Source organism: Narcine bancroftii, chromosome 2 (genome assembly GCF_036971445.1).
Source record: "Narcine bancroftii isolate sNarBan1 chromosome 2, sNarBan1.hap1, whole genome shotgun sequence".
Lineage (NCBI taxonomy): Eukaryota > Metazoa > Chordata > Chondrichthyes > Torpediniformes > Narcinidae > Narcine > Narcine bancroftii.
Genome location: NC_091470.1, coordinates 258,379,177 through 258,402,323, shown reverse-complemented (window position 1 = coordinate 258,402,323; position 23,147 = coordinate 258,379,177). Strand labels below are relative to the sequence as shown.

The 23,147-nt window shown below is 42.1% G+C and overlaps 1 protein-coding gene across 7 annotated transcripts in view; it reads left to right on the top strand.

Moving 5' to 3' along the window:
* col14a1a (collagen, type XIV, alpha 1a) overlaps positions 1–23,147 on the top strand; it is a 311,666-nt gene that overhangs the window by 23,060 nt on the left and 265,459 nt on the right. For all 7 annotated transcript variants that reach the window (XR_011352149.1, XM_069920939.1, XM_069920938.1 and 4 more), the window contains exons 3-5: positions 4,910–5,026; positions 13,860–14,003; positions 15,717–15,815. Coding sequence is in view for 6 of the 7 variants with exons in the window: in XM_069920939.1 (XP_069777040.1) it covers positions 4,910–5,026; positions 13,860–14,003; positions 15,717–15,815 (360 nt within the window). In the remaining variant the exon portion in view is untranslated. The remainder of the gene's footprint in view (positions 1–4,909; positions 5,027–13,859; positions 14,004–15,716; positions 15,816–23,147) is intronic.

The window sequence follows — 23,147 nt, the reverse complement described above, 5'->3', positions numbered from 1 at the left end:
GGACAAATAATATCCTCTTCCTTTGGTTCAAAGGCAAGCGAGGTGGCTATTCTAATTAATAAAAATATACCAATGCTAGTGGAAGATACCTTGATTATGTAATGGCAAATTGTAAAATTTATGGAAAAATATGGACTGATGAATGAAGCAGAATATCTAGCAAGGCTTCTATTAGACCATCTCCATTGATATTAACTCTAGCAATAATGGAAAAGCAAGTGAATGTATACAGATGGCGTCTCATTACTACATTACTTTAAAGAATAGACCTCTGCGAATTTATAAAGAGATAGAAATATTTTGTGAAACAAATCTGCTATCTACTAATAGTAGTTTTTTGATAAGGGGCATGTGTAAAGCATATTTGAGAAGACAAATTATATCCTAAACAAGCAATCTTAAGAGGGAACATATGGCAGAAGTAAACAGTTTGGAGAAGGATATTAAAGAATTAGGGGAAAAACTCAAAGAACAGGACTACAAGAAGAATACAGATTACTAGAGAATAAAAAGCTAAGATATAATACAGTACAAACATATAGGATAGAAAAAGCTACATTTAAAAATAAAACAACAATACTATGAGTTGGGTGAACAGGTGCACAAAGTTTTAGCTTGGCAGATTAAAACTGAGGAGTCATCAAGAATGATAAAAGTTACAGAAACAGACATTTTAGTATATAAGCAAAAAGAAATTAACAACACTTTTAGTCAATATTACACAAAACTATCCAATTCAGAATAACTAGGAGATGAGAACGAAATGGAAGAATTTTTGCTAAATGTCAAACTTCCAAGGCTGGAAGAGAGAGAAAGGATAAAATTAGATACTCCCTTCACAAAGGAAGAAATCGAAAAGGCCCTGGGCACCCTACAGGCTAATAAATCACCATGAGAGGATCGATTTCCACCTAAGTTTTATAGACAATTCAAATAATTATTAATGCCTCTTTTAATTGGATATCCTGGACAAAGCTGTGGAAACACAGACCCTCCCAGAGTAGTTATCAATCACGTTTATTACAGTGTTACAAAATGGGGATCCACAAAAAACATTCATCATACAGACCAGTATCTCTGTTAAATGCTGATTATAAGATACTAGCGAAAACATTAGCTAATAGGTTAGGACAATACTTGCAAAACTGATACATACAAACCAAGTAGAATTTGTTAAAGGAAGGCATTCTTTTCAAATAAATAAAGTTTTTTAAAAAAAGGAAGGCATTCCTCAAATAGTCTAGGAAGATTATTTAATATAATACACAAAACTGGGGTTGCAGAAGTCGAGGAAAAGAAGGGAGTCTTTTTCAGGATTTCAGAAAGAAGTTGGTCAGATTGATGTAAGGACAGTATGATATCAATTATATATGGACTGGTTCAGTATAACTTTTTACACCAAATATATCTTGCCCCACAAAAGTTACACAGATCAAAAGCTGAAATTTAAGACCCGTGTTTCAGATGTGGGACTGAGACAGGAACTTTTCTACATGCCTCGTGGTTGTGTGTGAAAGTGAGGCCATTTTGGCAAGAAATAGCCGAAAAATGAACCAGGAGTGGCCTTCACAGGAGACCCAGAGCTATATCTATTAGGTAATTTCATGAAAATAAGTGACCAATTGACCCAATATAAAATCTGATTTATAAAAATAGCACTGGTGGTAGCAAAAATATATATATCACAATTACTTGGAAGTTTGACTCCCCACTAGTCATAGTATGATGGACTGTGGAAATGAACAGCTGTATATCTATGGGGGAAAAAAAATCACATATAACTTAAAGAATAAATATGACATTTCTGTAAAGGTCTGGAAGCCATACCTGGACCAGATGTGGGCCCAGATGCAGTAATAAAAAGGAACAAAAAAAGGATATAAAAATAACTATTAAGAAATCAGTGAACCGGTGCGGACTCGAAAGGCCAACATGGCCTGTTTCCGCTCCGTAAATGGTTATATGGTTATGGTTATGTATAGTTTCCTCAACTGTACTCAAAATACTTTATATAAAAAAAATGTTAGCTCTGATGGTGATGGATCTGTGTACATAGAGGAGGGAGGGAGGAAGGGACTGTTTTATTTTTGTTGTGTTTATGAGAAAAGGTTTAATATATTGTATATTTAAAATATTACTATGTTTTTTGAATAAAAATTTTAAAAAATGGATTGCTCTTATTGCCAATAATGTATTTTATTTGCTCAGCAGCTTTAAACATATTAGAAGCATTTTGTCTGGCATCAAACTAGTGTAGTTTAAACTGGATGAGGGAATCTCCAGTTTCCTTTATTGTCCTGTACAAAACGATACAAAATTTGTTCACTTTTGTTTGGGTGTAAAGACCCACAAAGAGGGTCCATTAGCCCAGTGTCCCTCACCAAGAAAAGAAAGAGAACCAAAAGAGAGTCACTTCAGAGCCATTGAGTGTCCGTGGATGTTGCTGCCTCCCCATAACATCTGTAGCCCCTCGGCCTCCTGTCCTTTCAAGTGGTCTATGCGAGCTCTGGGAATCCAAGTCTCTGTCCTCAGCTCCTGGTTCCCAACCCCCACTATGATCCGATTTTGTGAGAATCTCTCTTGCAGTTCCCCATCTTCACTCCAAGATCACTCTATGATCTTGGCTCTTGGCCCTTGCTCCTCACCCTGCACCTTCTTCCCACCTCCCCCACCACTTTATTCCGGTGCCTATCTGCTTTTTGCTCATACCTTGACAAAGGGTTCAGGCCTTGAACCTTGGTTCCTATGGATGCTTCGGGACCTGCTGAGTTTCTGTAGCACTTTTGGGTATTAATTACAGTCACAGTCCTGACACCTGTTCCCACAAGCCAGTCTCCAGTAGAGCGAGGCTTAGTTTGAATCCTGCACATTCTGAGCCCTTCACTGTTCTTCCAATTGTTAGGTCAGCTCAGTTTGTTCATTCACTCTTAAGCCTAGAGCCCAGTATAAAACTAATAATGTGGTTGAAGAAAAACTACCATGAAAGCGAGTTTTGCTCAGGTTTTTTTTCTACCTTGGTGTGAATAAAAGCTCTCACAACTGGAGGGTGAACAAATGTTTTTATTAGCTTATAACTAAGGGTAGGGTTCAACAGTAGTCTTCAGAAGGGTTCTGAGTTTAGATGAGAAACCAGGGTTATATGTGGGCAGATGGGGGTGGAGCCAGCCAACAACACAACACCCTACCATTGAATCCCAGTTCACTGCATAAGGCCCTCTAATGGGCTTCTCCTTCTCAGCAGTGGCAGGGTGGGGGGTAGGGAGGTGGTGCTTTCCTGCTCTGGTCCCCTACAATTGGGGCAACTGACCCAAAACTTGGTCAAAGTGGTAGATTTGAAGGAGTGGCTTTTGAAAGGAGGGGAAGCTATGCATAATGATAGATTAATTGCCCCAAATATGTTGGTGAGGAGTGGAATCTGGGGGAAAGTGGTGGAGAAAATATGGACAATACAATGGGATTAATGCAGACAGTGTATGATGGCTGGCATGGATTTGATGGGATGAACTGCCTTTTCTGGGCTTTATTAGTGAGATGAAGGGGATTGAGCTACGTAGTTTAAGGCCTATTGCCATTGAGGGAGTGGAAATTGGAAAAGTGCATGAGACTTCAAAGAACAGATATGGCTTAAAGAATTTTGGCATTGAAGGAAGTTATGGAGAAAGGGACACAAGGGCATGGAGGAACCTGAACTTGATGAGAGTTTTAAAATCAAGTTCTGCCACACCACCAGTCCATAAGTCATAAAAGGAACAGTGTCATTGTCACTCTAGTTCTCAGCAGATGTAACTGTAGGAGAGGAGGAGGGGAGCAGGTGCTGCTTCTGTGTTACATTCTAGAATGTGTTCTAGTGCTGATCCCATGGAAGTCATCCTCTTTTCCTCGGGACTTGGTGCATTACAAGTCTTTAGAAACTGTGCAGAGCAAAGCAATGCACACCAAAGAGGCTCGCTTTTAGGTCTTGGATCTTGCACACTTTATCTGCTTTGGAAATCACTTTGGAAATAATTTCACTGATCATTGCCCAAAAATAATTTTGCTTACAATAGGTCACTGTACCATGGTTGTATTTTAGCACAAAATAATTTCTGTTCATGAATTTTAGTTACACTGGATGATTTATAGTGTTGAGTGGTTTTATTCATTTCGTTTGTTTTTCTTTATCAAGGGTTATATCTAGGAGGCTCACGGTCTCTCAGTGGCTTGACTCTTCAGCTAACATGAACTAAATCTTCCTACTTTGGGGCAGTGTTTGAATCTGAGCCTGTCACTACTCACCTGGGTTCCAGATCTGATCTGGGTACGACCCCTGAATTTGGAATGGAGGTTCAGTTATTTAACTTGCGTGATGTTGATGGATAACAAATGTGTTTATTTCTCGGTATCAAATGGACAAATGTAAAGAAGGGTTAGTATTTCATCACCTTTCACTCTTTCATTAAAGACACAAATAAATAATAGGAAAATCATTTCGATTATAGATTGGCGTGGCAAAGAGATGGCTACTCTTTTTACACCTTTGTACCACAAGGCTCTAACCTGTATTCTAAGCAGCACCAAGGTAGGAAAAAAACCTGAGCAAAACTCGCTTTCACGGTAGTTTTTCTTCATACACATTAATAGTTTTATACTGGGCTCTAGGCTTAAGAGTGAATGAACAAACTGATCTCATCTAACAATTGGAACGAATTGTTTATAAGTGAAATGGAGCATTTTGGAGCTTTTAGTTTTAGGCTCAGAGGAAGCAGGCAGTAGAAATAGTTTGGAGTCCTGTTAACTGTCGTGGTGGACATAGCTTATTGGTGCGGACAGTGTGCTGGCTCTGTTAATTGTATCACTGTTTTGATATTTGCCGCATTGTCTGTTTCAAATGCTGAGTTAACCTTCATGTCTTCTTTTGTACGCCTTGCAGTTGCCTCTCCAACAAGATTAAAGTTTTCTATAAAGTCTCAGGACAGTGTTAAGATTACATGGAAAGCTCCCAGAGGAAGATTTCAGGAATACCGATTAATTGTGACACCAGTTGCAGGTAAGAATTTAATAATTCTTTTGATTCCAATCCTTACAAATGAGCAACACTTGTGCTTTTAATGATCGAGATGCATTTTAATATAACATTAAAGTTTATTTTCCTTTCTTTTATATCCTGTATTTACATTTGCTATCCTCAAATCCTATCACATTTCCACATTTTCTCTAAAGTTTGATGTTTATGGGGCAGATGTTTGTTAAAGGGAATGGAAAAGAAGTCCATGGTGAATGCTTTGCATTCAGAGAAAAATTGACAAAGATTTGAAATGGATCCTTGTGACTTGTTTTTAACCCAACCAGTGCATTGGAAGCCAGTGAGGCTGTTAATGTAGCGGTTAGTTTAACACTGCACCGGCAATGTGGTTTCAAATCCGGCCTGATAGAGGAGCCGACGGTATTTTTAAGCTAAAATCATGCTACTGAGGGTGGTGTCGTCTGTGCTCAGCAGCGGTTATGAGGGGCTGTAGTTTCTGGGGGAGCAGTGGACTGGTGCAGGGCATCAGAAACGGAGAAACACTGGCCACTGAGTGGGAAAAGCAGAGACGGTGACCCGACAGGACAGGGACAATGGCAGCAGATCAGTGAGGGGCTCAGCAGCTGAGAGACCTACACAGGGATGGGTGATGTATGGTGAAGAGACCTATAAAGGCTGTGGATTGCTGGAGACTGGCTCAGGGAATCAGGTATTGGGGCCGGGATTTGAGAAGGTGCTGAGGGCAAGAAGAGCCTTGGGCGCTAAAAGTTTTTTAAAATCATATTGGAAGTTTGGAACTGGAGCTGATGAATCACACACATGTCTGTGTGGCTGCAGAGGTCATGGGAGCACTTGAGGTGAATCCACGGACTCTCGGTAACACTGAAGGCTTTTGCCTCTCTTTCTCTCTTACTGTGAGGGCACAGAGCGACACTAATGGCAACTCTTTGTCTGCCATACAGTAGACAGAGGTGAATTTTGTGTACTATTATGTGATCAGTGCTATTATGACAATAAAGGAATCTTGATCTTGGACTGGAGGCTCCCAGATCCAGGGAAAAGATTTCCTGAATTCCCAACTGGGTTTTACTTTGGCCTATCTCGAGCTTGCTATGTGTGGTTTTGTTTTCTTTCTCATGACCAGACTTTCTCTGATCAGGTCATCCCTCTGCCTTTTTATAGAGGGAAGTGTCCCTGGCCTGCTGAGAGTTAAATTTGATCAGGCGAGACTGCTTTCTCAACAGGTTTATGTGCACAGTCTTGTCGATATTCTTTCTGCTAATGCAGGAGATAGAACTGAGAGCAGTTCTGTGTGGAGGAACTATACAAATGTAGCAAAGCTTCTTAATTTTTCAGTCCCTTTGCCATGAAAATTGACTGTGGCTTCATGAACTTGGGTAACTACTGTTGGTAATTATCTACCTGGAACCCCAGATCTCACTATTTGTGAATCACCACATCTGTGGAGAGTGAATCCAAGGAGAGTACTGAAAACCTGTGCTCATCAACTTACCAATGTATTCTCGGATATCTTCAACATCTCACTCCAGCAGGGCATGGTACCCACCTGTTTCAAACAGGCTTCAATCATACCAGTGTCCAAGAAGAGTTTGATAACCTGCCTAAATGACCTCGGACCTGTGGCACTCACATCCACAGTGATGGTGTTTTGAGAGGCTGGTGTTGAAGCATATTAGCTCCTGTCAGAATGGCGATATGGATCCGTTCCAATTTCCCTAATACAGCAACAGGTCTACGGCAGATGCCATCTCACTGGCTCTACACAAAGCCCGAGAACTCCTGGACACTAAAGATACATTCATCAGGATGCTCTTTCTCAACTACAGTTCAATATTCAGCATCATCATCCCCTCAAAATTGATCAGCAAACTCCAAGACTTGGGTCTCAGTACCCCATTGTGTAATTGGATTGTGGATTTCCTCACCTTCAGATCACAATCAGTGAGGGTTGGAAAGAACATCTCCTCCACAATCTCCATCTGTACTGGAGCACCGCAGGACTACATTCTTAGCTCCCTGCTCTACTGACTTTACACCCATACCTTTACACCAAAACATGTTCGATGCTATTGTCATTAAGACAATAATACCATCTACAAATTTGCTGATGACACGATGGCAGTGGATTGTATAAAAGGGGTGATGAGTCAGTACACAGGAGAGAAATTGGAAACTTGGGTGAATGGGGCTCAATGTCATCAAAACTAAAGAGCTGATTGTGGACTTCAGAAGGGGAAAATCAGAGGTATACAGTGATTATTGGGGGATTTAAATGCTTGGGAGTCACTATTTTGGAGGATCTATCTTGGGCCCAACACACGCATTTCATCGTGAAGAAAGCACATCTGTGACTACTTTCTCGGGAGTTTGCAGAGGTTTGGTATGACATCGAAAACGGTGAACTTTTACAGATATGTAGTGGGAAGTGTGCTGACTGGCTGCATCACACCCTGATAAGGGGGCATCTATGAGCGTCTTGGCCTGATGATATACCTGATGAAAGTTGTCACCCTTTACTTCCTATGGATGCTGTGTAACCTGCTGAGTTTTTTTTCCAGCATGTTTGTGTATTTCATAGTGGAATAATTCACTGTTTTCCTCCGCTGCTTGTGGTTCATCTGTTGACTCCCTTCTCTGTCCATCCTTCTGATACCAACACACCTGTCATTGGGACCAGTTCATCCGTGTGTCCTGATTTGATTTTAAATACTGCTGTTATCGTTAATCTTCTCTTAGTTACTGACAGTGAGCAACTATACATGCAAAAACTTTAAAACGTTGCTGAGATTACTGCATCACCGAAGTTACTGAAGACTTTGGCATTCCTCCTGGATTAGGAGATGCCCAGGGAAACATGGGGATCACGGTTAATGTAACGGCACTATTATAGCACAAGTGACCTGGCTTTGAATCTGACGCTGTCTGCAAGAGTGCATTCTCCTTCTGTCCGCTTGTTTTTTTTCCAGGTGCTCCAGTTTCCTCCCACCCTTCAAAATGTACGGGCTTGGTAGGTTAATTGTGTGTATTTGGACAGCAAGCACTGCTTTGGGCTTCTGTTGCACTGTATCATGAAAATAAAATTAAAATATTTTACACTGCTGACTGTATCAATGAATGGCCCCATTAATTGGAGTATCATTGTCACTTTAGCTTTAAATGACTCATATCCAATGAAGTGATGTATCTTGAGGTTATTGATTTTCTTGAAGTAACAAATGGGTCCAACACCATATTGGGACAATGTGCTGTGGGGCACAGTCAACTCTTGAGGCGCAATGAGGTGAGCTCAGTGCCTGAGTCCATTTTAATGAGGTGAGTTCAGTGCCTGAGTCCATTTTAATGAGGTGAGTTCAGTGCCTGAGTACTGAGCAGCATTGATTTTCAAGGATGCTTTGTGAATTGTTGGAGGCTCTAGGAACTTCTCAGTGATTTATTTTTTCTTTCTCCCTTTTTTGTCTCTCTTGGTAGCTCACATGGAAATGGTACAGATTTTGAGGTCTGAGAGCAGAAGGGAAAAGAAACCAAGTGACAACTTGCAGGCTCTTGATTTTGAGGGTTTTTTTTTTCCCCAAGAGCACAAGCGGGCAGCATGCAATCTGTAAAAAGTTGGTTTGCAAGAATGCAACAGAAAATGGTGTTCATGAAATCTGAAGGTCAACCCTCCAGTTTCCATTTCAGGCCGGCGTGAGAATTCGACTCCTGCTGATTCATCAGTGTAACGTTTTTGATCTTGTTTTTAGATCCTCTCTCGGTAATCTCCTGCAGACTAGCTCCACTCTAATCTCTGTAGTTTCCATTTTGCACTTCCTGATCATTCCCAGTCTTTGCTCCCGTTCAGGTACGTGGCACGTACATTTGGGAATTCCCTCTTCCAATCTTAAAATGTTGCTCTAAAGATCAATTTTTTTGCAAGGATGATGGTCATCCGCATCAGATCTGAGTGGCTCCTGCTTGCAAGATTTTGCCCTGTTCATAATTCTGCAGAAGGCAGTTTGCAAACCAGGGAGGTTACGTTGCACTGAACGCAAGTCCATTACTGTGTCTTTAGCCAATCTCTGATATTGAAATTATTTCTCAGATGCAGCTCTTCCTCCAGCTCTGCATTCACAGAGCTCCCTCCTTCCCTTGATCAATTCTCAGATTTTCCTTCCTGCCCTCCTATCTATGTCCATCTGTGGACTCTTAGCGGTTGGCCTGTGTTCCTCCCACTTTGTTCACCCTCCCCCCACCTTTTTTATTCAGGTGCCTACCTGCTTTTTGCTCATATCTTGATGAAGGGCTCAGGCCCGAAACGTTGATTATATAATCTTTGCCTCCTATGGATGCTGCAGGATCTGCTGAGTTTCTCCAGCACTTTCTTGTATTCATTATTTCTCAATGCTCTTTCAACACATTGAAGTAAAATTTAGCAGTTGTAAGAGCAGCTAAAATTCTCTTAGTTATTAAATAGGTGAGGGCCAGATTCTGCCGGTGCTCCCAGTGTCCAGAGCACAAGGTTGAAGTGACTGCATGGCTGGATGATTGGATTCAATACACAAAAGTGCTAGAGAGACTCGGCTGGTCACTCAGCATCCATAGGAAGCAAAAGGCAGTCGATGTTTCGGGCCTGAGCACCTCATCGGGAACCTGGCAAGACATGCCTGAATAAAAAGGTGGGGAAGGAGGGAGGAAGACGGGCGCAGGTGGGAGGGTAGAGGATAAAGTGACTCAGAAATGATGGGGGAGGGGGAGAGTGCAGAGGGCTACGAAGGATAGAAGAAAGAAGTGAATGGGTGAGGAGCTGGAGTATAGAGACAGGAGTAGGGAAAGAGAGACGGGGAGAGGGAATTAACAGAAATTGGAGATCGATATTGATGCTGTCTGGTTGGAAACTTCTGGGACGGAATGTGAGGTATTGTTCTTCCAATTTGCCTTCATTTGGTAGTACATGAAGCCATGGGGAGTCACGTTGGCGTGGCAATGTTATGTGGAAATAAAATGGTTGCCACTGGGAGGTCCTTGCTGTTGCAGTGGACAGAGCGAAGGTGCTCAGAGAGAGGATCCCTCAGTTTGGGTCTTGTCTCCCGATGCAGAGAAGGCCACATTGGGAGCACCGGATGCACTAAATGACACCTATGTTGGGGGAGGTGGTGCCTGAGCCGAATACTGAGAATCCATTATCACCCTGTTGTGCTCCTGTTAATGGGACGTCAGGAATCGGTGGAGCCCATTGAAGAAGCTACCTATTAAAAGGGATGGATAGAGTGGACATGGAGGAGATGCTTCCATTAGTGGAAGAGTCTCAGAATAAAAAGGACCTCCCTTTCAAACAATGATGAAGAGAAATCTCTTTATATGGTGAATCTGTGGAATTCATTGCCAGAGACAGCTGAGGAGGCCAACTCATTGGGTAGATTTAAAGTGGATGATGATTTGTAAGGGTGTTGAAAGGCAGGAGAATGGGGTTGAGAGGAAAAAAACATTCAGCCTTGATTCAAACAGCTGAGCAAACTCAAAGGCTGAATTGCCTGATTCTGCTTCTATGTCTCATAGTCTGAGCTCCAGCATCTGACCTGCTCGGGTTGCAGGCAGAGCAGATTTTCTACTACATCTCAGTACACGTGACAGTACATAAACAGTTCCAATTACATCTGTAACACTGGGAATGTTCTTCTCTTAGCTCACTCGTCTCACCCCCATTCCACTTCCCAACAAACAGCTTGAATTGACCTCCAGAAGTGACCAAATGATTCTTTAGGGTGGGCTTTCAGAATAAGGGCCATAAATATGAAGACATGTCTCCTAAATCCACATAGGTATAAATGAGAGGGGGGAGAACGGGGAGCTCACTCCTACACACACCAAAACGTCTTGTGTTTTTATAATGTCCTCGACTTCACTTTCAGTTGCACTTAAAATTTTTTGGTGTTTTAAGGAACCAGACAAGTTATTTGCACACTTAGCAAAGTGATGCTAATCAGATAACCTATTTTGCTGATTCCTGGAGATTGTACTCTTTTGAAACAATGCCCGGAAATCTTTTGAGAGAGCAGACTGGTGGTATAGTTGAAACTGTTGGCCATAAAGACTTGGTTCCTCTAATAGTGTAGAACTCCTTCAGCACTGCACAGGTACGTTAGTCTGTGCTTCTTGTGCCTGTACTAGTAGGCTTAGGCGAAGTGAGTTCTCCTTCCAGTGGCTGACCCAGACATTTACTGCAGTCCAGTCTAACTGGATCAGTGGCCAGATATGTGCAAACTAGATAGGTCTTCTCCTAGACCAAACTCCATTCTCCCTCTCGCAGGCTATTGTATTCTCCATCTCTCCCAGGTCAACAGCCTCAGCACCCGTTCCCTGGCCGTCCCCTCCTCATCTTTCACATTCCCCTCCTCCTCTCCACGGCCATCCCCTCACCCTCCCAAGTCCCAGCACTGAGGTCCAAGTTATACTCTGTTGGAAACATCGGCTGTGGTATCCATGTGGCTAACACAGACTGCTTTGGAGCTCTGGGAAGAGATTCCCAAGTGGAAATAGAATTTTTCAAAGATGTGCTCAAAGCCTCCTTGTGTCACATATCCACTGACTCCTGGCAATGCCTGGTCTATGACCACTCTGAGTGGAGGAGGAGCATTTGGGATGGTATTGCCAACCTTGAGCTGATGCCTTGGGAGCACATGGCAGTGAAAGAAGCAGATCATCCCTGATAACTACTCAATATGCCTTCAGTCACCTACCACACCATCTATGCAAGAGATTGAGGTTCCCCCACCTCAGAACACACAAAACCTGAGTGGAAACAAGTCATCCTCAACCCTAAGCAACTGCCTAAGAAGGAGGAGGAACTGAGTCATTGAAGTAACTTCACTTCTTGGGAGGTACTGCCTAACAGCTGCTTCACCAAACATGCGATGGTGGTTTTGGCAGCATTCTATGTGTTTAATTCTACACTGCAAGATGCTTGCACCAGAGTTTTAACTCACAATTTATTCCTTGGTGCAAATTGAAAGTTTTGCAACTAACAAAGAGCAAGGCTCCAGATTCCTTTTACTGTCTCATAATAAAACACAAAAATGTAATACACATGATCTACTTCAACCTTTGTCTGCCGTAAGGCAAACAAAAGGTCACCCTGAGCATTGCCATGCACCCCTAACAATAAGAGAGAGCGAGAGAAGCAAAAGAATGTCCCTTTGAAGTCCCTACGTGACTGTGGACTGCCACCAGCGCTTCTGCAGCCTCTTAAGGCAGAGACTCCTGTTCAAACCATTGACGGTCCAGGTCCAAACCTCCAATACAATCAGGAAGCCTTCAGCGCCAGAGGCCCTTCTGGAGCCCTTTAGGACTCCCTTTGAGAGTCTGTAAACCCTTGTGGTACACTGCCCAGCACAGGCACCATCATCTTGGGCACAGACCTTCATGGTTGCTGGATTTTAAAGTATGTTGGCTCCTTTAGCAGGCTGTGAAAAGCCTGTATGGAACTGTCGGCAGCAAGGCTGGGTAGAAGGACCCTGCAGAGCAGCGGTATGGCTCTACTCCCCACTCTCCTGTCTCCACACTAGTGCTGCCATTTTTTCCCTACATTACAGCACAGAATAGGCCCTTCAGCCCATGATGTGGTACTGACCTATACGAATCTACTTCATGTCAATTACTCCTTCCCTACCTCAGCCATAACCATCTATTTTTCTTAAATCCACGTGCCTAACCAAGAGTCTTTTGAATGTCCCCATTGTACAAACCTCCAACACCACCCCCGACAATGTATTCCAGCCACTCCCTACTCTCTGTAAAAACAAAAACTTACCTCTGATGTTTCCCCTAAATTTTCCTCCACTCACCTTAAACCAATGTCCTCTGGTATTTGTTGTTGTTCCAGGAAGTGTGTGTTGTCTGCTCACCTTATCCAACCACCCCCCCTCCACCCCGCCATAACCTTATACACTTCTATTAAGTTACTCCTCATCCTTCGTCATTACAAAGAGAAAAGCCCTAGCTCTGTCACCCTTGCTTCATATAACATGTTCTTCAATCCAGGCCACGTCTCAGTAAATCTCCTCCCTCCAATGCATTCACATCCTTCCTGTGATAAGGTGTCCTGAACTGAATGCAATATTCCAAATGTGGTCAATTCCAAGTCACTTTTTCGGAGCAAGAATACTGTGGATATTTATTATCAATATATCTTGTGTATTTATTGTGTCTTTTATTCAGTTAAGTTTACTATCATAGTTTCTTCCCCCACAAGTGCCTGTTCAGCTGCAGCAGGTAATAATTTTGGTGAATATGTACAATGTGTGTGTCAATAAACTCATTATTACTTCCTCAAATACTGCCACTGATCTGGCCTCCATCACCTTCTGGGGCAGTGAATTCCATAGCGTCACCACTCACCCCCCGAGAGAAGAAATTTTTACCTTTACAGAAGACATCCTTCAAACTGACTTAGTCCCCTCTTTCCAGATGTGGCTCGGTGTCAGATTTGGTAATAAGCTTGTCAAACCCTGGCTGTCATTCTGGCCAGTTTAAAGGTTTGGTTTTGGTTTAGTTTCAGGTCACACCACGGTTACAGGCCCTTCCGGCCCACAAACCCGGGCTGCCCAAATGCACCCATGTGACCCATTAATTCACTAACCCCATATGTCCTTGGAAAGTGGGAGGAAACTGGAGCACCTGGAGGAAACTCATGTAGTCATGGACAGAGCGTACAAACTCCTTACAGTCAATGGCAGATTTGAATCTAGGGTTGCTTGCGCTGTAATAGTGTGGCACTAACCATGTTGTCCCATGGAAATGCAAGTTTGTTCTGTTGTGCTTCCATTTCTCTTTCATGACGCACTCTGTTTGTTCCTTATAAAAGGTGGCAAACCCCAGAAGTTAAGCCTCCGGAGAGGTGAGACAGCAGCTGTTGTGGAAGGTCTCCTCCCGAACCAGCAGTATGTGGTGCAACTGTTTGCCATCAACAACAGAAAGGAGAGCTCTCCAGCCCTGGGTCGCTTTACAAGTGAGTGACTCATTGTGGGTGAGGTGGGGGAAGTTCTGGTGTTGGTTGGAGCTGCTAACCCAACCTCCACATCACCAAATTAAAGAGTTTGAGCTTGGTCAGGTGCATAGTCAAACCATGTCTCAAGTAATCCAAATGGCCTCCTGGTTCTGTAAACTTGAACTTGGCTAAAACTGTCTATGGATCACTCCAGCTTCCCTTCACCTTGCTCTCACTGACCTATGTAAGTTCTCAGTTCAGTCACCCTTGTTTTTGAATCCTTCCATGGCCTCACCCTTGCACAGGCCAGTCCCTGGGGCTACAGAGTTCCTTCTCTGACTTCTGGCATGTCTGAAATCAGTGGCCCTCCCCTCCCCCTTTCCCCCTTCTCCTCTCTTCTCCTCCCCTACTCCCCTTTCTACCCCTTCTGGCTTTCGAGTTCCCTCTCTAAGCCACCTTTTAATTTCTCCCTAAAACCCTTTCTCCCACTGAGGATTTGTTCTCCAGCAGCGTGATCTCTTTTTGCATTTAAGATTAATTTTATTTATAATGTTCCTGTAAAACAACCACTTTAGCAGTGCTTTATGTACATGAGTATATTCAGTTATTTTATATTTGCAGTATATCATGGATTAGTCAGCTGTTTTCTTTAATAATTAACTATTTTGTAATCCAGAGATGAACGCTGAATGCCTTTGGAACATGGGAGGAAATCAAAGCACTCAGAGGAAACCCTGGAGGAAACGTGGGAGAATGTGCAAACTCTTTACAGACAGCCCTTGATTTGAACCCAGGCCGCTGGTGCTGTAAAGGTGTTGTGCTAACTGTCACATTTGCCTCTAGTAAAGAATTCTGGGCTGTAAATGTTTCAAAATGTCAGCTGTCAAGGTTTAACTCTCATCCTATAACCAAGGATAACAGAGGATCTTGATAACATCGTTAAAATGATCACTGAACTATATTTCCTTGATTTGAACAGCTTCAAGCTAGTCTCCTTCATGAACACATGAGCTATTTAAGGGTCAAACTGAAGATTTGATTTTAATTTTCATGGACTGATGAAGCTCGAAGTTTCCCATTGAGCTGGCACTGGCTCTTGGAACAAGCCCTTCTACCTCTTCCTCTCCCCTCTCCTCCTCTGGAGACTTGCAACTACATCTCCTGAGAGCATCATTACTAATAATGGTGCTTTTATTGTTGAATGGCGCTTTTGGGCTGTTCATTCCAGATCATTAATAATGTGTTTCCACTACATATTGCAGTATTATTTTTATCCAAACAACGATCTTTACTTTCTGTGGTTCTTGAGAGTTCCAAGATCTCTGAGAATTTTTTGATAAATCTTGCAACCTGTCCCTTTTCAGTTAAAGCTTTGGCCATTAACGACTGGAATATTGGATACGTTTGAATCCAAAGTAGGCTTTGGTCAATATAAAAACCAAGAGTTATGGGGAGCTGATGTCAATAGATTAACCATGATCCCATTGAATGCTAGAATAGGCTCAAAGGGCTGAATGACCTATTCCTATTTCTTAAGGTTTTTTAGTTGCTCTACATGGAAACTCTTACAGGTTAAATTTTAAAAGTCAATATCTCTAAATTTAAAAAAAATAATAAATTAAAAATTGTCAATCAGTTCAGAGTGTCAGCAGAGAAAAGTGGGGCAAATATCTACCCCCTGTGCCATAATATTAAATGATTGGTCAGTAAGATGATTCTTTTTATCTTGTATAGTGAGGGCATCGCGGAGCAGAGGGAGACAAGGTTCACCTTCCCAATCTAAACCGAAGAAAGAATTGGACTCACAAGGCAGTAGAAAAGCACCTGATGAAGGTAGGGTTCCTCACACCACTGATCACATGTACCAGGAACATATTCCACAACTTCAACTGGCAAGGTTTGAGACTTGGCACTTTATGGTGCAACAAAGAAACAGGCCTGGAATAATAAAATCTCGGCTGCAGTCACAACTGTAATGTCTGATTACTGTATGAATAAATGGGAATGTTGCAGAGATGTTGAAATAGGAATTTTGCAACAAAGAGTAGTCCAAGAAAACAGACACTGGCGATAAGTGGACAATGATCCAAATAATTTGTGAGGCAGAATGTATGTTGGGTGCTTTGCAAATGTGTCTTGAAAAATATGTTGAACACACCTAGTTTTTCTTGTCTTGAAACTACCCATTGCAAATTCTTGGCTTTGGAATGTTTGTTACATTTTTTTTCCTTTGCTGCTCGGTCCCACACTGATCCCTGTCTTCCTTCAGAGTCACTGTGCACAGGTTAACATTGCAGTGGTGGTGGATTTTGTGGAATGATGGATGCTCTCTACACAGTGCACAGCAGTAGGAAAGGTCTTTGGGGCTGAATACTCCGCCCAGGAAAACAGACTATGAATATTTAACTATGAATATTGGTAAAGAACTCCATGTTCCACTGCAAACTTTTCTGTAAATGCAATGCATATGGGCATTTTTACAGCAAGGACTGTTAATGCTAACTCACTGAGTCTGTCATGCTAGAGGTGGACATTCCTTGGGATATTGGATTCCAGCTGAGTTACTTTGGAATGACTTTCCTGTGAAGTGCATGATTTGTACAGGAGGCAAAAACACACATCAGGCAATCTTGCTGGTTTGGAAAGTGCAGATGGTTGAATTGTGTGACATACGAGAAGGTAAATGAGGAGCCAGCAGATGCTGGAGAACTAGAACAACACAGAAATGCCAGAGGAACTCAATAGGTCACGCAACATCCATGGAAAGTGAAAGGCAGTTAACATTTCAACCTGAGCCCTTCCTCAGGAAGCCCTGATGAAATATCAAAATCTGGATTGGCAGGCTGAGAAATAGCTGCTTCCCATAGGTTGTGAGACTGATGAATGGTATCCTGTGACCTTTGGCCTGTTATAAATAAAATGAATAAATGATTCCAAAACTATTTATGTATATTTGTGAATATTATATGCTGTGAACTGGAGAAACACTGTTTTATCTAGTTATGTATGTAGTCAGATGATAATGAGCCTTCCATGGATGCTGCCTGACCTGCTCAGTTCCTCCAACACTTTTGTTTATTGTGTGACAGGCATTCCCCACAACCCTTAGCCAACCAAAGTTCTGATTTAAGGCCTTGCAACTTGTGCAACCACTTGGAAATAATGAGGGGAGGTTCATCTGAAATCCAGGGAAAAGTCATCCCTGGAGAATGCCATCCTACAGAGAGCTGATTCCGAGGTGAAAAGTCAGATGTGATCTCAACTCAGAAGAAAAGTGCAGCTGGCTTTGTGTCTCTGCAGACTTGCCTGGGATTAAGGACTAACGCCTACATTATGAAGAAGGGGACGGGAAACTGATGTTGAGCAAAGGAGAGGTGGATTAACAGCTGATCCAGCACCATTGTAATTTAAACTGTGCTGTGAGACATCCCTGTGGTATATTCCACCTGGTGAATTGACCCCTTGGACATGCCAGCACCTTGTAGTCTGACCAGGATGTCTCACTTCAATGCTTGACTTTCTTCTTTTTCAATCTTTTTATTAATCATATGAGTAGGTTAACAATACTTGAGGAGAATAGGAATACATGATCAAGAAGGAAAAAAGTATCACTATTTGACATCATATGATATAACATATTGCATTAGACCAGAATGAATGAATTATGTTCTCATCTCAAACTGAAAGCTTCAAAAAAGGGAAAAATGTCATTATATAAAACCCCACCTAATCTAAGAAAAAAAGCAAACAAACAAAAACAAAAAAAAAGACTGGACAACCTATCCTGAGAATTTATTAATAAAAATTAATCATCTGGTCTTCACCAACAAAGAGAAAATAAATAAAATTAAATATAGACCAGAAGGGAAAATAATTATACTAAATAAGTCATGTGGAGATAATTTATAGAAAGGTCATCAAGCCTCTTCAAATTTAACAGAAGTATCAAATGTACGACTCCTAACCTTCTCTAAACTTAAACATGATATCATTTGAGAGAACCATTGTAGGTGGATTAGAAACTTTCCATTTAAATAAAGTAGCTCTTCTAGCCAACAATGTAGAAAAGGCTACAACCCGATATGTAGAAGTGGAAACTCGTCCCACTTCTGCGAGTATAATTCCAAAAAGAGCAGTCAATGGGTTAGGTTGCAATCTAATACCCAGTATAGTTGACAAAGTCTTAAAAATATCTCTCTACTACCTCTCCAACATAGGGCATGGCCAAAACATACGAGTTAGAGAAGCCACTTCTGATTTGCATCACAAATAGGACATTAGAAAAAATATGGGCCAATTTGTCTTTATTGGGAGCAACTCTTTCTTTTACACTTTTAAAGATTAATAGACATACCTTCAACCCAATACTTAAACATATATTATGGATGTGGTTTCAATTTCGTAAGTTCTTTGACTTGAAAATTTTTATTTTATCTAGTACCATTTCTCTTAATTTTTTTTAACCATCTATAATTGATCAAGCCTTCTCTTTTTGGAAAGTTAAAGGAATTGTTTCTTTTTCAGATTTGTTTATAGATGGTAGTTTAATGTCTTTTGAACAATTATCCAATAAATATTATATACCAAAGTCACATATTTTTAAATGCTTCCAAATTAGAAATTTTCTGAATACTCTGCCTAAATTTCCAACATGGTACAAACCAAATTTGGTTGATGCATTTTTTCATTTGACCCTTCTCATTAGGGTTTAGTAGGTAACATTTATAATAATTTATTAAGATTGAAATCAAATTCTAATGACAAAATTAAAAGGGCCTGGAAAGAGAACCACATCTTCCAGAGGAATCATGTGAGAAAATTTTTGGATTGTTTAATACCTCTTCAATATGTGCTCATCATTCTTTGATTCAGTTTAAAGTGGTACACCGGGCTCATAAACCTCTGGCTTTCTTAACCTTGATTTATGGTCAGCACCAACAAAGATAGAATGTTTCTCTGAAGATGGAGGCGATTGGCTGTGGTCGTTTCTGCGAACCAGCAAAACCTGCCAATGAACAAGGTTAGGAATGCAACTCAAAGCAATTGGTGGAAATCAGAAGTAAAAACAGAAAGGTTGGCAACATTTGAGGACAGAGAAATAGACTTAGCAGGTTGGGTCATAATCTGTGTTCTGCGGAAATATCTGTGGCATGAAGTATGAAGTGGTGTTTCTCCCTGTGTAGATGCTGTCAACCAGTGCCTTTCATTTGTCATGAAAATGAGTTTATTGTCATGCACAGTGTTCGATGTTTATCTATCAAAATTCTTGCTTGCTGCAGCTGAACAGGGTACTTGTGCAAAAAATGAGAAAGGCAACTAAAAAAACAACTAAATTGAACACTTAATTGAATTAAAAAGTGGCATTAATACAAAACAAAATTGCTGATGGGATGTTCATAATTACACTGGACTGGATTTTGGTTCCTGAACACTTTTGGATGTATTTTATGGATTTTGGGCTGTTAATCATAAAAATTACCTTAAAAATTTTCTATCATATACCATGTTTTATATAACTTATTTTTGTGATTTTTTTTCTGTCGTATTTTAAGTCTATTTCTTCTTTCTTTGGCTTGGCTTCGCGGACGAAGATTTATGGAGGGGGTAAAAGTCCACGTCAGCTGCAGGCTCGTTTGTGGCTGACAAGTCCGATGCGGGACAGGCAGACACGGTTGCAGCGGCTGCAGGGGAAAATTGGTTGGTTGGGGTTGGGTGTTGGGTTTTTCCTCCTTTGCCTTTTGTCAGTGAGGTGGGCTCTGCGGTCTTCTTCAAAGGAGGTTGCTGCCCGCCAAACTGTGAGGCGCCAAGATGCACGGTTTGAGGCGAGATCAGCCCACTGGCGGTGGTCAATGTGGCAGGCACCAAGAGATTTCTTTAGGCAGTCCTTGTACCTTTTCTTTGGTGCACCTCTGTCACGGTGGCCAGTGGAGAGCTCACCATATAATACGATCTTGAGAAGGTGATGGTCCTCCATTCTGGAGACGTGACCCACCCAGCGCAGCTGGATCTTCAGCAGCGTGGACTCGATGCTGTCGACCTCTGCCATCTCGAGTACTTCGACGTTAGGGATGAAAGCGCTCCAATGGATGTTGAGGATGGAGCGGAGACAACGCTGGTGGATATCAAGCAGGTAAAACCATGAAGTGCAACTTGTAATTGAACATTCATTTTCTGCATTCGCCCTTGGACGTCTTCCCTGCTGTTCTTGGTGCAGTCAGTGACGAACATGGTGAAAGATTTCACCAGGACATTGTGTCCATGGAAAAGCAGTATCAGGGCAACTGGAATCCATCAATGCTGGCACGAGAGGCATCAGATGCAGAGTACGAACAAAACCAGCAGCAAAACATTTTCAGGCCATTTGAACGAATGCCATGTGTCAGCATCGTTATGCAATTAAACATGCTCAATTCAACAAATATTAATGTTTCTCCAACTTCCTATGTGATACAGCAAATCTGAAATTATCTTTGTGTTTAGCTTGAAGTTTTCTATCATAATCCCCAATTTTTTTCAGGAAGCAAATCTTTTGAAAAATATTGTTGTCCTGTATTATCCTAGAGCCAAAAAAAAAGTGACTTAGCAAGTGCTGACGGTCATTTTGTAGTGTCAGAGCAGTCCCTGATTAGTGTTCAAGAGTCTGATAGCTGTTGCGATCCTTCAGCTCACCTCCCCTCTGCTTGCCTGTCTGAGCGGAGACCATCTGGATTGGCAGACCCACTGAGCCTCATTACACAGGTATCAGAGTAGCTCCGTGGCCACAGTGCGGTGACCCATTGTCAGAAGGCTCCCAGCAGAATGCAACCAATGATGTAGGATTGAGTTTTGACCAGCAGTCAAGGAGAACTCCAGCCAGCTGACCCAACCATGAAGCAAAATGAAGGTTGGCCTCTTCCGGGCTTGAGATCTGGAAGAAACAGGAGCATTTCCCCTCCCAGGGCTGCAAACTCTCCCACTATCGGAAACACCCAGTGCAATCCCTGACCAGGTCAGGGTTTGGATCTAGGACACAGCTCCCTGATATGGTCAAGTAGCTGACTTACCCTTTCCCCAGCTATTACCTTATTCAATAGTAGGAGGTGATGTAGAAGGTTGTCTGTCGTAGGTTAACAACGAGATATAGAGAATGCAGATTTGGGTGGAGATCAATCCAGATAAGTGATGCACTTTGGAAGGTTAAACTTGGTGGAGAACAGGGTTAATAGCAGGGTTTATAACAATGTGGAAAACAGAGAAATCTTGGGCTCCTGGTCCATAAATCCTTGCTGCACAAGTTGATAGTGTGGTTAGGAAATCGTACAGTGTGCAGACCTTCATTAGTTGGGGATTGAGTTCAAAAGCCGTGAAGTTGCAGCTCTGTAAAACTCTGGTTAGACCACACTTAAGTATTGCATTCAGTTCTAGCTGCCTCATTACAGAAAGGATGTGGAAGCTTCAGATGGAATCCAGAGGAGATTTAAGAGGATGCTACCTGGATTGGAGAACATGCCTCGTAAGGTTGAGCGAGCTAGGGTTTTTCTCATTGGGATAACAGAGGATGAGAAGTGACAATAGAGATATAGAGGATTATGAGGGGCTTAGATAGAGCAGACATCTAGCACCTTTCTCCCAGGGCAGTAATGTCTAATAACAGAGGACATCTGTTTAAGATGAGTGGAGGAAAATTTAGTGGAGATGTCAAAAGTAATTTTACACAGAGAAGTGGGTGCCTGGAATACATTGCTCGGGTGGTGGCAGCTGCTGGTATAATAGGAGCATTTAAAAATACTACTTAACTAGGCACATTGATGGAACACAAATAGAAGGTTATGGGTGTGAGGGAGGGAAGGGGTAGCTCATTGTGGAGTAGGTTTCCATAGGTCAGCAAGACATCTGGGTCAAAGGGCCTGTACTGTTCAAAATGGTTTACATTTACTTGTTTCTTTGTTCTTCTTGTATTTGTTGTAACATCATTCAATTAAAGCAGGAAAGGAAGTAGTTAATTTAATGAAAGGACAAAAGGTAAGTGGAGTTAAACAAAAAAGTCTGCAGTTACTGGGGTTGAGTGCAACACACAAACATGCTGGAGAAACTCAGCAGGTCACACAGCATCCATTGGAAGTAATGGGTAACCAACGTTTTGGGCCTGTGCCCTTCGTCAGATCTGCGGATGTTACATGGCCTGCCGAGTCTCTCTGGCATGTTTGTGCATTGCAAAGGCAAGTGGAGCTGTGTGTCAAGAAGTTGATCAATCCTGTCTCCTGTGATTCATTTGGACTGGCTAATCAACAAGCAGGCAGCTCTACTTTTGACTGAAGGATGCAATTCAACTCAAGCCTTTCTGGCCCATTGAGTCATCAGGGAGTAGTTTTTGTTTTGTTCTCTGATGTTCAGAAGCTCATGCTGAAGAAACCTTCACTGTGCATTTCTGACCTCATCATCTCCCCTCTTAGCCGAGGGTTACAGTGTAGTTTCTGGTGCTCCAGTTCTCCTCTGCCTCCACATCACTGAGCTGAGACAGTTCATCTGGCTGGTATCATGGCTAGCTCAGCAGCTAAACCACTGGAATCGCAGTCCAGAGGTCCAAGCAAGCAATCCACGTAGCAATTACAGTATGGAAACAGGCCATCTCGGACCCTCTAGTCTGTACCAATCTAAGTGAACTCCTCTAGTCCCACCTACCTGCATTTTGCCCATAACCCTGTCATCCATATACCTATCCAGAGATGAGAGTTTGAATCCTACGACAGAAGCTGTGGAATCTAAATTCCAATTGATGATTTGTAGCTTGGAGATGATTAAAAATGACCGATAAAATCCCACCTGACCCACTGATGACCTGTGGGAAGGAGGTCTGGTTAATATCTAACCATTTCTGCAATGTGAGGGGAGAGGCAACAGTGATAGAAATACCCTCAGGTGGTTTCACAGGTCACACAGATCAAGGGCAATGGGGAATTGGGCAATCAATCCCCATATCCTATGAAAAGGAATAGAAATAATAAACCTGTTCTCGTTGTATGAGGCACTTCAACCTGTGAGTCAAAAGGATGTGCACCTTTCCCTCCCTTGCTTTCAATCATCCTCTGATTTCTTCCTTTCTCTGTCCCATGCCTGTCACATACCTTTCTTCCTCCAGCTCCCGACCCCTCCCTTCTTTGCTTTCACAGAGCACCTTTTCAGCCC